This window comes from Bactrocera dorsalis, chromosome 1 (assembly GCF_023373825.1).
Source record: "Bactrocera dorsalis isolate Fly_Bdor chromosome 1, ASM2337382v1, whole genome shotgun sequence".
Lineage (NCBI taxonomy): Eukaryota > Metazoa > Arthropoda > Insecta > Diptera > Tephritidae > Bactrocera > Bactrocera dorsalis.
The window spans coordinates 42512733-42530939 of record NC_064303.1 but is presented as its reverse complement, the minus strand read 5'-3'; the positions used below and the strand labels follow the sequence as shown (position 1 = coordinate 42530939).

General features: G+C 34.9%; 1 protein-coding gene across 1 annotated transcript; it reads right to left on the bottom strand.

Annotated features, from left to right (window-relative positions):
• Positions 1–4023: 4023 nt before the first annotated feature.
• Positions 4024–17878, bottom strand: LOC105227293 (alpha-tocopherol transfer protein). The gene is made up of 6 exons (XM_011206555.4): positions 17684–17878; positions 12021–12171; positions 11874–11968; positions 4931–5275; positions 4682–4860; positions 4024–4365 (listed from the first exon to the last, which is right to left on the bottom strand). The coding sequence occupies exons 2-6, from the start codon at positions 12157–12159 to the stop codon at positions 4260–4262; spliced, it is 864 nt and encodes a 287-aa protein (XP_011204857.1). The 5' UTR covers positions 12160–12171; positions 17684–17878; the 3' UTR covers positions 4024–4259.
• Positions 17879–18207: the final 329 nt, after the last annotated feature.

The following is an 18207-nucleotide window of genomic DNA, read 5'->3' as shown; positions in this document are numbered from 1 at the left end:
TAATAAGATGATTTTTAAAAGCACAGCCGCTTTTGATTCAAAAGTGCCGCATTTAAAAAAGTATTTGAATCAAGAGCAAAGTATTTCCGTCAAGAGTTTTGTTGTTGAAACAAATACTTTTGTTTTACTGTACTTTAACTGCAGAAAGTATTTGATTTAACTGCGGGGTTGTTTTTCAGTGTAGAGATGACTGGTAGATGCATTGCGGTGAAGGCTGCTTTAAGCTTGTGGAAAGTAAAAATGGAGGGGTTGAAAGTACTCTTTTGGGCGGGAGAAGAAGAAGGAAACAGTAGAGTACGTGTATTTAAAAATACATACTAGATATGCGCATCTATATCATTTCCGAATATTAAAAAAATGCCGCTCCTCACCAAGCTTTACAGGAAAACTCCCTAGGTCATTCTGAAGATCGTCGTAAGATTTCATTGAAGTGCTGGTCAAAGACGTTTCGTAGTTTATTAAAAATTTATTTTTCTCTTTTATATATGCATACGTAAATAGATTCGCTTACATTGTTTTTTTTTTTATAAGAAAAAATTGCTTGGTTTAAGTATTTTTAAACATAATTTTTAAATTTAATACCTAGCGTGAGCGAAATTTCATATCGATATCTAAAAAATTGAGAGATTAGTGCTCGTATATACAGGCAAGGACATGGCTAAACCAATTAAGGCCGTCATACTCATCATTTATATAATAGGACCTCCGACGTTTCCTTCCAAGTGTAAGAATCTTGATGACAAATTTAATATACCCGGTTCAATGTAAAAACAAAATCGAACCAAGATGACGGCCTTGTGAATCCCTGAAGAGACATTAATTGATTCTGAGTATTTTTAAACATCACTCGTCGTGATATATATTTCGCTGAATGAGCTGAAGGCCATCACAAAAAGTGCTTATGAAAAGATTTTCAAGGACTGGAAAAAATCGTTGGCATAAGTGTATTACATACATCTGATGGAGATTACTTTGTAGGCGACAAAATAAATATTGATGAATAATTAAATATTTTGTGTTTCGATTACAATATCCGGGTATTTTTTTGTCACAATATATTATTGAAATAAGACATTAATATGTTACATGTATTGTAAGAAATCAGCAAAATCTGGCTACAACGTTTGCTTGGTTGTGGGTATTCTCATATATTATTACTAGCTTTTTACCCGCGGCTTCGCCCGCAGTAGAACCATTAAATAAGTATGAGAGATAAAGTGTAAGGGTATAATAATAGAAATGAGTCAAAATGATAACTAAATTTTATTGCTTGGCTGAGATCAACAATTTTTAAAAATTCCTACAGACAATGAAGATTCAACACCTTAAAATATGCGTATTGAAATGCAACAACTAATGTTAAAATATATTTCACCGTAACAAAAATAAATAATTCTGAATTCTAACAATTTTAAAAAATAAAATACAAAGTATTAATCTAGGATATTTTTGTAGACCATGTTATAAGTTTTCCCGTCGGGTGCAAATATGTGTGAATTAGATACACGTGAACAGGCTACATAAAGTTGACCATGAGAGAAGCATGGGTTTTCTAAATGCACTCCTGCTACCAGTAATGTTTGTCCTTGTGCCTTGTTTATAGTAACAGCTTGACGGGAAACTGAACTCTTTTAAATTTGAATGGAAAGTCACTGGAAATAATTGGGATCCGCAGTATTATAACAATATTTCCCTTACCGACACCTGTTAAAATAGTAGCACCAAGTATGTTCTGTCCCAATTTTGTTATCCGAAGCTTTGTTCCATTGCATAGCAGAGGAGCATCTAGATTTCGCATAAGCATTACTGGTATATTTAGATTCAATTGAAGTTTATGTGATGGTACACCCTATAGTTCAAGTGAATTTAAAAACTCCACAGGATATGAAGTACTTAGTTCCGTATCTATAATTGTATCCATTGACAAATATTCCTTCATTTTTCCTTTAACCTCGTTTAAAATATCAGTGTTGATCCTATTAACTATTTCATTTCTTGGTGCTAATATTGTTCTTGCACACAACCACTGATCACTACGCAAATTTTGTTGCAGTTCCGGAAAAACATTAGCAATGAAATCCACATCACTTTCTACTAAATTACAAAATTCTCTTGACAGTAATATATAGCCTTCAACGTCAACAGCTAAACAACCATCACCAATTTTCAACAACATTTCTGCGTAAAGTCCTGAATCCACGTCATTATGAAAATGCACTCTCATATTAGTTTTCAGACGGAGTTTTTCAACTGTTGACCATAAGCGTGGTGATTTAATGCACGCTTGAATTTCATCTGCTGGTGTCCCCCTCTGAATCACTGGGAGGGTTTGACGGAAATCACCAGTCAATAAAACTACCATGCCATTTTGGATATACCAGATTTTCGCTTCCGAGGCATTTTCTAAGAAAAGCAGAGTAAGATCTAAAATAATAAAATGACTGCTAATCACAAAAATTACGAATTACCTCAAAAATTTTAATAGTTTTATACTGCATGTAACGGCAGAAGAAAATAACAAAAAATATAGAAAAATTAATATTATTATGTTAATACAACTCTAACAAATAATTTCGACCAAATTAGTTATCACACAAACGGTACTCACGGACTTTTATTTAGATCATTAAAAGAGAAATAATTCTTTCATACATAACTTTTGTGTATCTTGAAACGCTTTCGCAGCGCAAGAAACGGAAGCCCTCAAAGATAAATAATTTCCCTCGTTTTACCACTGTTTCTTCGCTCCTATTGTTGGCAGCGTGATGCTATAGCCTTCCTCGATAAATGGACTATCCAACACAAAAAGAATTATTCAATTCGAACCAGTAGTTTCGGAGATTAGCGCGTTCAAACAAACAAACTCTTCAGCTTTATAATATTAGTATAGATTTCTAATGTAATATGATTCTTTCACTAATATTGTATAAAAACCGACTGACGTAATGTCAAAAATTCTTCATGCCTCTAGATTTTCGATAACATTCCTACATGGTTGCTGACGGCAACGCTGAGCGTTGAAAATTTCGATTTTGACAGTGCGTTAAGAAGTAAAGTTTGCTGCTAAACTAAAAATTTGTAATTTTTCTGAAAAATATTTTGTAACGTATTGTTAAATGCTTGTACAAATGGATATAAGTATTATTAATAAAATAATTCGTTTTGCATTTAATTTCTTTTATACTAATTTTAGAATTGAAGTGATAATTTGACGTTAAGTTGTTGCTTCATTTAGGGATACCGCTAAGCGGAAAAAAAAACTCAACGCTTTTATTTAGTTATGCCAGTAAGTGATTAAATGGCATACGAGTATAATATAAGTTAAAAAGATACCAAATATTATTGTAGTCCGTTCCCGGTTTCCGTCTATTAATAATTGTGAAATTACTGTGTAACAATTTTTTTTAAATTATACAAAGTTTTGTCAGCACCTGGCCCCGGTTTTGATCCTTGAAAATTACAAGAGTGCAAAATGTTCGGTTCCACCTTAACTTATATTATAATTTTCAATAAAAGCAATTTGTTTAAAGGTTTACACGGATTTACGGGTTTCCAAAAATCAAACCTTTTTTTGTCTTATTAAATTTTACAACACCTCTCGAATATTGTCCTAAATTTTCAAGTTGATCCGGGTAATAGTTTTGGAGATAAAGCCTTGAGAACTTGTGCACTCGAGGCAAGCTGGGCTAAGTGCGCCGTCCTTAAACGCATTTTTCTCGAAAAAAATACGCGAATTTTTCACTGTAATTTTAATTTTTTTGTAAAAATGTCTGCCGAAAATCCAATTTTCAGCTTGTTTCCTTCGTCCAAGATCTAAGCTAAGGTTTTAACTAAAACATATTTTTTCCGAGGGCTCACCGGATATGGCGTCGCAATGGCCGATTTCCAAATATTTTTTTCAAAACAATAAAATATGCTTATCAAGTATTTCTTTTTTTATATCAGAAACAAATTTTGAAAGAAGGTTGTTTTTTACCCGACATGGGTACATGGGTATCGCCTTAATGGAATATAGAACAACTATTTTGGAACCAAGTAATAATTTTTTTTATTAGTATTAGAAATAGCAACTATTTAGTAATACTATAATTTATTTGCTTTGATTCTTATTCTTATCGTAAAATTTTAAATTAGTTATATGAATTGTTTTATACTAAACTATTCCATTTAAGTTTAGTGTAATATTGATGTTGATATATTTCTATACATGCATATGTAAATAGTATAGATAGCTTCAGCATAAAACTTTCCATGTACACTTAAAATATGTACCCTAATTGACCCAACTCAGTATGAATGCGGGCATTGTCAATCAATTTGTCCAACCATAGTTGATAAGGATAATCATCGTGCACACCACCATACCTTTAAATATTAAAAACAAAATATGTATGTGTATATATATATTATATATATATATAATATGTATGCAATACATATAAAAGCTATATTAATACATTCAACAAACAAAAAATTACACATTATATATATACTTATATGTAAATATACATATATGTATATGCACATATGCATATGCATGTAGCCAGTTTTTTATACCACTGAAAGATTTCAATGAACGTTTCTATATTTCGTCAAACAATATTTGATATTGTTAAACCTCTGTACAATATCTTAAAACAATTTTAAAATAGAAGTGTCAAAAGCCGATGACTATTGTTACCTTTTAGGCAAGTGATCTGAGCTTATGTGCTTATGAAGTGACTTCATATCCGAACCATGTATGAACAAACGCTCTTTCATTGCAGAATTTAAGAATGGTTTAAACATGTTGTAAGCTGCATTGAACACCCAATTTTGGTTCACAATATGCAAAGCTGCAGTACGCACAGGCATTGAGGTCTGGAAAAATAGATATTTTATTTATATACATATATGCCGTTTTAAATGGTTTCTGTTTCAGTTTTCTTACCACCAACAAGGCAATCATTTTTTGTGCCACGCTTGGACTTAAATGAAGGATATGATTGAAGCTCAGATCCTTTAAGTCAAATATGCCAACGCCGCCTAAAACCTGGGCTATCGGTTCTAGAGACCCTAATTCTAAAAGAATGATAGTGGCACGAAAGATATCATCCACACTAATTTTACCTGGCTTCCATGCACCAAAACGATAGATTAAAATGCGATGTCCATTTTGGTCTCTATAGGGTGTCACTGATATAATATCCTCATCACCCAAGCTTCTCAGTTCCAAAGGTCGAACCTTTTCAAAGTATGATTTATTCTGTTCCCGAAATTGGTAATAATTGACCATCTAAATATAATCATGTATATTCATACATGTAATAAATTAAGGAAGGAAGGAAGTAAAAACAAAAATAATATATACCAATGTATTAAGAAACATCGAAAAAAGAGAAACCTAGTAAACTAAGACGAACACGAACCACTTTTTTAACATCATTTTCAAAATAATTAGTTAATAATATTCATGAGAGGATAAAACTATTCAACTACTTAATTAACCTTACCGAACTATTAAAGTGGTTCGATCTGGACAATTCTTTCGGGGATTTTACCGCTATCTTTGTCAATAACTCTTGTCAAATTTCGGGAAGATTTTTTGTCATATAAAAACGTTTGCCATACGAGTACATGAACTTAACATCGGTCATCGGTCAGATTGTATGGTGTATATCCTATAGTGGGCTGATATCGCCGGTTCCGAGCAGCTTATTGGGGAGAAAAGGACAAGTGTACATAACGGACAAAATTAAATCACAGAACTCAACAAATCACTCCGATCATTTATGTAAATAAATATAATAGGGTCTTCGACGTTTCCTTCTGGGTCCTGCAAACAGTGCAAACTTAATATATCTTGTTCAGTTATAAAAATTTCATTAAAGAAAAGGAAGCATGAACAAGTCAGAGGTGGCTAACTTCGGGTGTAACCGAACATTATGCACTTGCGACATGCGAACATCAATGGCAGAGAAATACTTTCAGGTGTTGACAACACGTTGTATTTTAAATATGATATAAACTCAACCATGACCAAAAATCAAAAAAATCGTCTCAACTAGATTTTGCCGAATCTTCAGGGAGAACAAAGCTCCGGTTCATCTGACCAAAATAGATGAGTTCACTTTCACTGCAATATACTTAAAATTGTTTTGTAGATCCTAATGAAATAATTTCACCTCATAATGGAAACCGCCATGTTTAAAAGTCAACATTTGCTTATAAGAAAATTCGTGAATAGCCAATTATTTTATGATTTATTTATTTCCAAGTTATCAAAGTGTTGTAAATGCAAAAAAAGAGATATGTAGAGAATATTTCTGTGGACGAATCTCATGTGGAAATCTAGTTGAAAATTAGTCAATACTGCATCGAGCATATTGGAGTTGCAGGGGAATGTAGTCGAATTAATAACGGGTAACGGGTACAATAGTAGGCAAGCCAACAGATGGAGGTAGACGATCGTCAAACAACAGTAATGTTGGCGTTTTTTTAATTCCAAGTTGGCTTCCGAAATTACAGGACTTCATGAAAACCTTATCCATAGTTGTACTACTATACTTCAAGCTATTTCCTCTGGGTACAAAATTACTTTGGACAAATTTAATGGTACTATTTGCTGGCTGCTTTCCACAAGGTCTTAATTCATGGATCTGACGGTTGTATCAATGGGCGAGCTTTCGGTGGAAGCTGCAGAGTCGAAAATAAGGAATTAAAGAATTATAGACTCAATCACAGCCGAAAAATTTCACATATTATAACAAACACCAACATATTGAATTCACTTCCTTTGCGTTCGACGCATTTATAAAGTAAAGAAATACAAGAGCAAAATTATATACATAGTTCTCCTCCTAAAATTCTACTATGGATCCTCCCCTGGGTTAACACCACTACCAGTAAGATGGTCATGAATGAAAACCGCTTCCACTCAATAGCCCTACAGATAAAGATGAAGTTATGGGATTTCAAGATGTGGTCTGTCAAATGAACTTTCCAATCAAATCTGGGATATATATAGATTTATTAGAAGTTGAAGAAGAAATAAAAGCACTTAATAACACAACATCACCAGGATATGATGGTATTGAGTCAAAAACGATTAAGCGCTTTCAGAAAATTGCATGCGATATTTCTCTTTGTTATTCGACACAAGACGAAGGACTTTTTTATCACCTTCCAACAGAGTGGAAATGTGCGGAGATAATATTGCTATTAAAGCCTAATAAATCTGAAGATGATATTAAATCATATCATATGTTATCAGTTAGAGAAAATAAAATATTATATCTTAGCACCAATTATAGAAAATATCATGAAATTATAGAACAATGTTACCGAGTTGTCAATGTTATAATTGATGCACTAGAAAATAAAAAATACTGCTCAGGAGTAATAAACACATAAAAATACATACATATAGTATATGCATTTAAAAGCAACTCGCAAATATTTGTATGCAGTATTCATGCATTAAACAAATTAAGGGGCACACCTAGTGTGAAATTTTCGAAACTGTCGATAGGTTATACCTTTAAAAATAACAAAAAGTTTTTGAGTTACAGCCATTTAAAAAGAGTAGCCGCTCGGCAGTTAGATAGTTGCATTGGATATGGAACATTTTTTTAACGCGTTTTTCTTGAAACAGCATTTTTCGAATTTGCTGGAGTGATTGCTCGGAGACAAATGATCCGATCGCTATCAAATTTTTATTGCATTTTCTCTATATAGTTCTCCATACAATGACCCTCCAGTTTTTTTATCTAATCAAAAATCGAGTTTTGGCAGGCCAAAAACGACCATAATTTTGGGTGAAATTTAACTTTTTTTCAACATGCCGCCATTTTGTCAATTTTTGATTTTTTTTATTAGCCCGAGGGTCATCGTATAGACAATATGTTTTAGTTTAACAAGAATTTTTTTTTAGGTTTTATCAACAGAGAAGGCTGCAATCATGGCAGCAGTGGAGGACCTTTTTTTTTGGCGCCGCCGGAGATCGCTTGTCATTTCAAAAATATTTAATATTTTCTTTCAAAAATTTTTTTGTGTACTCTTAAAACATGTATAAATATACCCTCAAAATTTTAAAACGATTGATTGACTAGATTTTTGTTCTGATCCCAAAAAATGCCTTTTTTTACGCTGTCACACTAGGTGTGCCCCTTAAATATACAGCAATACAAATACGAGTATGTTTACCTAGGTTAAGACCTATTGACCTAAGATATACATTTATGTCGGTATTCTGCTTGAGACGATTGGCTCATGTCTCTAATTGACACAATCTTCATTTAGTGATTCTGTTAGTCAGGAGTCTCATTTTGGTATTCTGGCAGATACAGTAAAGTAGTATACTGTATAGTAGTATACTGTATCTGCCAGAATATCAAAATGAGACTCCTGACTAACAGAGTCACTAAATGAAGATTGTGACAATTGAGACATGAGACAATCGTCTCAAGCAGAATACCGATATTAGGCAATTGATTACAAATGCACATGTTCACTTGAAAACAACCCCACACTGATGATTTCGGCTGATTTTTGATGAATTCTCGCACAGTTTCGATGGAATTTCGGGTGATCACGGATTTTGATTGGCCAACATGTTGATCATCATTTATGTCCTCACGACCACTTTGAAAACATTGAAACCACTCTGTTATGATCACGACAAAAATTATTCAGCTACTGAACGAGAACTGCCTGCTACTGTTTGGACTACTATTTTTTTAGACCATACTTGTACGGTACCAAATTTGATATTTAATCAGATCATCAGCCCTTAAAATGGCTTTTCATTAAATTGCAGGGGAAAATGAGTACAAGGTTACATCGTTGGCTAATTAAGTTAAGCGAATTTAATAAACATATTTCTTATAGTAAAGGTAAAAACAACTTATTTCATAGCAGAAACGAAATTAGCATGATAAATGTATCTACTGCTTCTTTATATAATAATGTTTCAGACAATTTAGATACCGTTCACTCACAGTCCGAAGATTTTCATGCGGTTAAATATCATAATGAAACTTAGTACACCGTCAAGAAGGTAAGCACGAGCTTTGTAGATAAGCGTAATCGGACCACTGCCATGCCCACAAAATCCCATTAAACGATAACTTATAAAATGCTATAGCTAAGTACTAAATTAAGATATAGAACTGTACTTTGGCACAAGGCATCGTAGTAGCAAGGAACTAAAAGTTTTAAAAAGGGTAGAAGGTAGGTTTAATGTACATGCACCCTAAATTGTTCAAACAAAAATAACGAAATTCGCTGAAAATTAATCCTAAAGAACCCCTATCGACAGTGAGCAAATTGATGAAATTGGAAAATAACCCCGTTCACTCCCCATATAACGGTACTGTAATAAACTACTAAAAGCGGTTAAAAGTTATCATAAATACGGCGAGGACATTAACTTTTACCTCCGAGAGCCCCCCACTTTTAGATGAAATCTCATATTTGGAGACCTAGTCGCCCAACAACTAAATTCGGCACATAGCCATATTATTATATGTGAAAATTAGCGAAGTCGAGATACAACCACGCCTACTTCTCATATAACATAATTTTAATTTCTTTTGCTTTTGTTACTTTTTAGTACAAAAATCAAGAGCAAATAAATATAAGGAGTTAAAATTTTGCACAAAGTTACAAGGGTATGATATTTTCGGTTATACCCGACTTTAGCCCTTTCTTACTTTTTTAATGCAAAGTTTTTCTAGCATCGAAAGGAATTTCACGATCTTTGAACTTTGCAAGTTACAAGAGCATAAAATGTTCGGATACACCCGAGGCTAACTTACTTGTTTTTTTAACAGGGCCTCAAAGCAACAAAAAAATGCCGTAAAAAATTTAACTTGCTCTCTATGCACAAATGTTTATTAAAGAAAAGTTTAGATAACATACGTTTGCAAAAATTTTATTCATGGATTTCCATGTGCGCTTTGATTGTTCATATTATTTCGAACACGTCTGTATATGTGTTTCTATTGACAAAGTTTAACATAATAATTTTGCATACAATTACGAATTCGTGTCTTATGCAAAAGCTTCTCAATGCAACTTATTTAAAACGAATACACTAGTATCTGCCTTGATGTACTTGTTTAACTACGAACTATGACTATCAAATAGATTCTTGTACTTGTACCTGTTCAAACTATTAAAAGAAAATCAAGTTCAAATTTAAGCTCTATAATATGAAATTCGTTTTAACTTTTCAACTAATATATTCATTCATTTGATTGTCGTTTTGGAGATCTAAAATTATTCTTGCAGAATTGCAGACAATTCGAACTATTATTATATAGCTGTAGTTACCAATTTGTTTCCTTTTTCGACTACAACGCTTATGGATCACATACGAAGTTTGACAATTAAGTAATGAGGCTGATTTTATTGCCGCTCTTGTGGTAAACCTGTGACCTTGAAATTCCCTTTCTCTTTTTCCGGCATCCCTCCCCTCTCCATTGATATATGTACCATCGCTCAAGCTTCTTTAGTTCGCCTGCTGCATCAAGTTGAGTAGACGTGTGTTTGTAGCGCTCGTCACGAAAATTGAAAAACGAAATCAAGAGCAACGCGTCGCGGTAAAATTTTGCGTCACGTACGCTAAAATTGTAAGAGTGTTGCTGGTTTTTCCAATACGGCCCGGAAACCAAACGCCAAAGCTCATGGTTGTCTCCGCGCGCCCCCTGCCCGGAAAAAGCTCGCATGAGCAAGTCAAAGGTGAAAACGATGATTATTGCCTTTTTTGATAGCCGTGGAATCGTCCATAAAGAATTCGTTCCACCGGGGAGAACTGTGAATCAAGTCTACTATTGCCAAGTACTCCAAAGATAGCGAAAACGACAACGCGCCGTGCCACACCGCCCTTAGCGTGTCCCATTATTTGGCCTCTAAAGGGATCGCCGTGTTGCAACAGCCCCCTTATTCGCCCGACATGTCACCCTGTGACTTTTTTTGTTTCCAAAAACAAAATCAGTGGTCAAAGGAACCCATTTTGAGTCGATTACGGACATCCCAGTCGAAGCGTGCCAGAAATGTTACGAAGTATGGAAAACGCTTTAGAATAGCTGCCCAAGGGGACTACTTTGAAGGGGGTGGCAGAGTTTTAGAACAATTTTCAAACATACGGTTTTTATGGAATCAGTCTCATTACTTAATTGTCATACCTCGTAGTTCAATCCAAATATATTGTTGCCTTATATTTAAAAAAATTTAAATTAGTATTAATTAAAAACTATAAATAAAAGCAATTCTGAAATTTAACGTCACTGAAAAAGTAAATTTGGATGCTAAGTGAAGTATAACAATATATGTACTGTTTTAAATAACTTTGAAATTACTAACGTTTACTTCTTAAAAGTGAATGTCAATAAATATTTTTTTGATGTGAAAAGTAAAATATAATTGGCTTTATTGTATAAAACTTTATTTTTGTCAAAAATCATAGTGTTTGATTTATATTCTGAATGATTACATTACAAAAGGTTGCGTAACCCAAACACAAAAATTTTTTGTATTTTTTGCTTTTATGATTCAAAAATAAATTTTTCAAGGATTTCTACTAATAAAAATGCGTTTTTTGAGTGGTAACTAAATAAGATTAATTAAGATTATAATTAACACAAAATCATCAAAATGTAAATAGAAAATTTCCGTAGAAAAACAAAAAAAAAACATTGATTTTGACATTATGAATACACTTCTTTCGTAAGAGGAAGCACGCCCCGTGTCAACACAATCTATTTATAATTTAATCTTAGTTCTTTTTTAAAGTAAAACTTTTTAACCATTTCAAAAATCAACTTTTTATTGGTATTATTTAGATTGAAGAAAAAGCCATTAATAATATATTATATGTATATATTACTTACCAATTGATAACTGCTCTCAACGTGCCAAAAGCGTGCACGTAGAAATTTCTGCAGGTAATCATCGTCCGTTCGGTGAGGTTTGCAGCCATCATGTTCTTAAAGCGATTGAGAAATTAGTAGAAAGTTTCAAATCTTTATAATACCTACCAGATATATATTTACGAAAGTCATCTATAACCTGGAGTTTCGTATTTTCACATTCGCCCTGTTCCGCAGCGATATTTTTAAATTCATCCGGTAACTCAGGGCCAAGGTCTAAATCGTGCTTAATTTCAACATATGGCATTTTTTATGAATTCTGAAAGACAAGCATGCAGTTTAAAAGATTCTTATATATACATACTTCACTTCGTTAAAAATTATTATTGTTTTTAAAGCCCTATCTTTAATCGCATTTTATGTGTTCAACATGATTGAGGAAAAATGAATGAAAACTAGTTTGAATTATTTATTTACTCGATAACATTTATTTTTTTTAAATATGTTTTATTTGCAATCTATTTTAAAAATAATAAGCAAATGAGATAACAAAATTATAATCTGACTTACATATATCATTGATATCCATAGGATTGTCATGATAACTGATTCTGTGTTAATATGATGTTCTAAATCTTTTAATTTCAACTTTAACAAAAGGCATATTAAGATCTGTATACATGGCTTTATTTGTTATAAACCAAGAGGCGTTTGTAATTAGTCTTAGGGTTTTTGACTGAAATCTTTGTAAAATTTCAATATTTGAATGATTTTGTGCCCCACAGCTGCACACCGAAGGTCCAGATAGGTTTTAGTATGGCTTTATATAATAGCAATTTATTTTCAAAATCCAACGCAGGATTACTCTTGCCAACAGGTGCTACTTCGGACTGAGTAGGCAATTGAAAAGTAAAGTCCTCTCTCGACGAACAAAAGCCAAACTCTATAAGTCGCTCATAATTCCCGTCCTGCTATATGGTGCAGAGGCTTGGACGATGACAACAACCGATGAGTCGACGTTGCGAGTTTTCGAGAGAAAAGTTCTGCGAAAGATTTATGGTCCTTTGCGCGTTGGCCACGGCGAATATCGCATTCGATGGAACGATGAGCTGTACGAGATATACGACGACATTGACATAGTTCAGCGAATTAAAAGACAGCGGCTACGCTCGCTAGGTCATGTTGTCCGGATGGATGAAAACACTCCGGCTCTGAAAGTATTCGACGCAGTACCCGCCGCGGGAAGCAGAGGAAGAGGAAGACCTACACTCCGTTGGAAGGACCAAGTGGAGAAGGACCTGGCCTCGCTTGGAATATCCAATTGGCGCCACGTAGCGAAGAGAAGAAACGATTGGCGCGCTATTGTTGACTCGGCTATAATCGCGTAAGCGGTGTCTACGCCAGTAAAGAAGAAGAAGAATTTATTTTCAAGATGTAACGGCGATTTATATCCGAGTAGCCAATACAGTTGTTTGGTTTTTACTTTTTAATTGCTTATATTTAGCTTGTATGCGCTGTTTCCATGTTAAACGTTTGTCCAAGTGCATGCCGAGGTGTTTAACGCTATCACTTTTAGATACATATGTATGTATATAGCATTGCCATTTAGAAGCAAGGAAGGGCTATCACTTCGCCTCAATGTAAATAAAACATGCATTGATTTATTCACGTTTACTTTCATTCTCCAGCAATCTAACCGAGATTGTATCTTATACAATTCTTTTTGCACCAAATTAGTTGCTTCAACAGCAGACTGGCTTGACGACCGCGTTATTTCTGGGTGTTACAAACTTAGTGGCAAACTTAATAAACCTTGTACAGGGTATACAAAACTGTGGAAGTCAGCCACCACATAATTTGTTAAAGTGTTATCTCACAAAAATAATATAATCAAAATAATTCAACATCAAAAATATTTATTGCTAATAAGTTTGTCATAACGAATTGACGTTAATTACCCTGAATTAATTTTAATTCTAAAATACGTTGAAGTTGATTATTATTAAATTACATTATTTTTTTGATGCATAAGTTTATTAGTACTATGGAAGATGGAGTTATGTGAAGAAGTTCACGCCAGTGAGGAAAGTTCTTTGAATGCCATTCACTTGGGATGAAGAAACGATTCTTCTACATATGGCTCAAGCAGCTCACGACTTCCAGTAGTATCCTCTGGGTAGCCAAAGAACATCCATTTGAAGGCGAGCTAAAGTGAGAAGGCGAAACAACCCCTCCACTGGATTGTGCGCTGGGTTTGGGACCCGCCTCGTAAAAAATTACCGGCCCCCGCCCCCCATGAAAAGGAACAAAAATTCTCGGAAGAGAAATTCCCCTTTGGATGACGACCATGGCAGATGAATTAAGGATAACGATAAAAGGGCTGGTTGATGTTCTCGTTAGAGTGAAGGCTGACCTCACCACCGTCCAAGAAGTACGATGGACCGGACAAGGACTGAGGTGGCCTTATGGCATTCACTACAGACGCCATATAAAGGAACCCAAATTCGGTGGGGGATTCATGGTGGAAAAGAGACCCCATCGCCGAGCATTGTCATTCACCCCGGTGGATGAACGTCTAGCCACAATTCGTATCAAAGCGAAGTTCTTCATCATATCGCTGATTTGCGGCAGTTAATGAACGTATTCCTTATAATTGTAACAAACATTAAAACAACCTATTGTTTCAGTAAACAGAATGCAAAAAACCTTGAGTTGGAACAATTAAAATGCAATATCAATACAACAAACAATTCTAAAGAAACATGTATCACAACAACATTGAGTTTGAATACCACAACAACCTTATCTTAAAACAAAACAAATGTATCTAAGCAAACAATATATATGTAAACAAACCTAAACAAATAATATAATCTGTATCTAAACAAACTATCAACTAGTAATAAGTAAGCATACTAGTTAGTATAAATAGAAGTAAGAACCATGTAATAAGTTAGTCTTAAGAGTATAAATAAATAGTACACATTTCGGTGCAGCTCAAAACATATTCTTTTGACTCAATGTAAAAATTAACTCGCCCACGCCTCGACGAAAGAAAAGGATCATGTGACCAAAGATGCCTTCTATGAACGCTTGGAGCGTACCTATGAGAGTTACCCCCGCCACGAACCAAAAACCACCATAAAAAGCCAAGCTACCTGGCTGTCTCCGGATTGATAAGTCACCAACCAGATCGATCATGTTGTGATAGACGAAAAACACGTCTCCAGTGTCTTAGACATGCGTACGCTCCGAGGTCCTAACATCGACTCGAACCAGTATGCAATGCAAAAAAAAGCTGGTACGAAGAGGAGTGCCTACCTGCCAAAGTTACAATTGATCACAACACGTTCGGGATGGGACAGATACCGAGAGTTGAAGAGGACAGACAGGGAAAGAGAGAGGCCGAAATGCGTGAGTATAAAGAACTTGACAAGATGGCCAACACGGCGCAATGCTCGAAAATTCTACGAAAAAATGCGGCGACTAACAAAAGGCTTCAAGACCGGAGCATACTCTTGTGGAACTCCACGAGGTGACTTAGTAATCGATGTCCAGAGTATACTTAAATTATGGAATGATCACTTCTCCAGCCTGCTGATTGGCAGTTAAGCATAACGCCAGGAGAAGGCAAACTCGATTCCCCAATCGATGACGATGGAGCAGACGTTCCTTTGCCCGACTATAAAAAAGTTCGAATAACAATTATCCATCTGAAAAACAGCAAACCGGCCGCGGCCGATGGAAAGGAGCATTCATCAGCTTCTTTGTAAAATATGGCCTGACGAAAGCATCCCCAATGATTGGAATTTAAGTGCCCAATCCACAAAAAAGGAGACCCCACAATCTGCACCAACTTCCGTGGGATAAGTTTCCTAAACATCGTATATAAGGTTCTATCGAGCGTATTATGTAAAAGATTAAAGCCCTCCGTCAAGAAACTGATTGGACCTTATTAGTGTGGCTTTAGGCCTGGAAAATCAACAACCGACCACATATCTTGAAAAAGACCCGTGAAAACGGAAAGGACACACACCGCAACTCCGTCGATTTCCGAACTGCTTTCGACAGCACGAAAAGGAGCTGCCTTTATACCGGGATGTCTGAATTTGATATCCCCGCAAAACTAATACAGCTGTGTAAATTGACGTTGAGCAACACCAAAAGCTCCGTCTGGATCAGGAAAGACCTTTTCGAGCCGTTCGATCCCAAATGAGGGTTTAGACGAGGTGACTCACTATCGTGCGACTTCTTTAACCTTCTGCTGGAGAAAATAATTCCAGCTGAAGAGCTTATTTGAGCAGGTACAATCTTTTATAAGAGTGTACAGCTGGTGACGTATACCAATGATATTGATGTCATCGGCCTCAACACCCGCGCCGTTAGTTCTGCTTTCTCCAGACTGGACAAGGAAGCAAAACAAATGGGTCTGGCAGTGAACGAGGGAAAGACGAAATATCTCTCATCATCAAACAAACAGTCGTCGCACTCGCGACTAGGCTTCCACGTCACTGTTGACAATTATAACTTCGAAATTGTAGATAATTTCGTCTATGTCGGAACCAGTATTAACAGCAACAACAATGTCAGCCGGGAAATACAAAGCAGAATAACTCTTGCCAACAGATGCTACTTTGGACTGATTAGGCAATTGAGAAGTAAAGTCCTCTTTCGACGAACAAAAAACAAACTCAATAAGTCACTCATTACTCCCGTTCTGCTATATGGTGTAGAGGAATGGACGATGACAACATATGATTAGTCGACGTTACGAGTTTTCGACAGAAAAGTTCCGTGAAAGATTTATGGTCCTTTGTTCGTTGGCTACGGCGAGTGTCGCATACGATGGAACGATGAGCTGTATGAGATATACGACGACATTGACATAGTTCAGCGAAATAAGAGACACCGACTGCGCTGGCTTGGTCAAGTCTTACGTATGGACGAAAATACTCCAGCTCTGAAAGTATTCGACGCAATACTCGCCGGGGGAAGCAGATGAAGAGGAGACCTCCACTCCGTTGGAACCACCAGGTGGAGAAGGACTTGGCTTTGTTTGGAATTTCCAATTGGCGCCACGTTGCGAAGAGATGAAACGACTGGCGCGCTGTTGTTAACTCGACTTTAATCGTTAAAGCGGTATAAAGAAGAAAAAGATGTACTATATGTACTTGAAATTTGTAGCTAATTAATGTAAATAACAGAAATAAAAATTCAAATCATAGTGTTGAAAATAGAAGCAACATCTAAAATTTTCAATATTTATTCCTAAAATTGCCAAGGAAGATGTCGTCTATAGCTATTAGTGTGCCACATACACACATGCGTTTCTACATATGATATGAAGGTGTCTTGCAGGGTTTCATAAATGAATGCTTTTTGTATCTACACAATATTCATTAAAAGTATCTAGTTCTTACAAGTAATCCACGCCGCTAACTAATATTTATTTAAAACATTACAATTTCAATCACAAAAATTTGTGCCGTTAGTTCTGTGTTTTTAAGATTTGCTAAAAAAACGCGACGGCATCAACATGGTTAATCTATTTAAAACCCATCGGTCACGCGGACTTGGGAAAGGTAAAGTACCGTTAGAGATGGAAAAGAAGTAGCAAAGCTGCAATGTAAATATATAAAACACGTCAATTTCAAGATAGATAGATATACGCGACATTTAAATAAGACGATCAAAAAAGTAGCTTTGAACTAGTCTAACTGGGTTAATTATTTACTGTACTAGACAAATCAGCCATTCTTTTATTTTTTATGACTTTTATTTTCATTTGAATAATATAAAAAAAGTACTTTGATTTTCTATTGGATATATACCTTACAATATGTAATATTGGCACCAGAATTGTGAAAAATATACAGAGAAGCAAATGCACGCACTATTATCCACAATATTACCACTTAAGAACCTTTCCCAAACAAAGATCGTAATAAACTGCAGTTATAAGCTTAGGTATCAAATTGACTATGTGTATTTTTGTGTTGCTCGGTTAAAATACGAAGTAAAAAGAGCGAATTGATTTAAAATAATCTTTAACTAAGTAGCATCTATTTGCAGTAAATCTATTGACCAGTTATAAAATGCAACTGTAGATATGAACAGTATGTTCTTATTATTCATTAAACATTCATTTATATATAATATATTGTACATACATATGTATACGATGCACGAAACATACACTTCATGAAACCAATATAAAAGTAAACAAGTATAAAATAATACTCGGTTTTTATTTTGAGCTCAAAATTTGCATGTTATCAGTCAAAGAGAAACCAATACAGACACTTTACTTCAACATAGTTTTGTATTTACATTGGTGCGATAGCAGAAAAGTTCT

Excerpts from the sequence above, each read along its gene's own strand:
- LOC105227293 (XM_011206555.4), bottom strand. The coding sequence starts at position 12,159 with ATGCCATATGTTGAAATTAAGCACGATTTAGACCTTGGCCCTGAGTTA. Across the intron at positions 5,276-11,873 it reads TTGAGAGCAGTTATCAATTG|ATGGTCAATTATTACCAATT; the intron begins GTAAGTAATATA and ends GATTATATTTAG. Across the intron at positions 4,861-4,930 it reads AAATGATTGCCTTGTTGGTG|ACCTCAATGCCTGTGCGTAC; the intron begins GTAAGAAAACTG and ends CTATTTTTCCAG.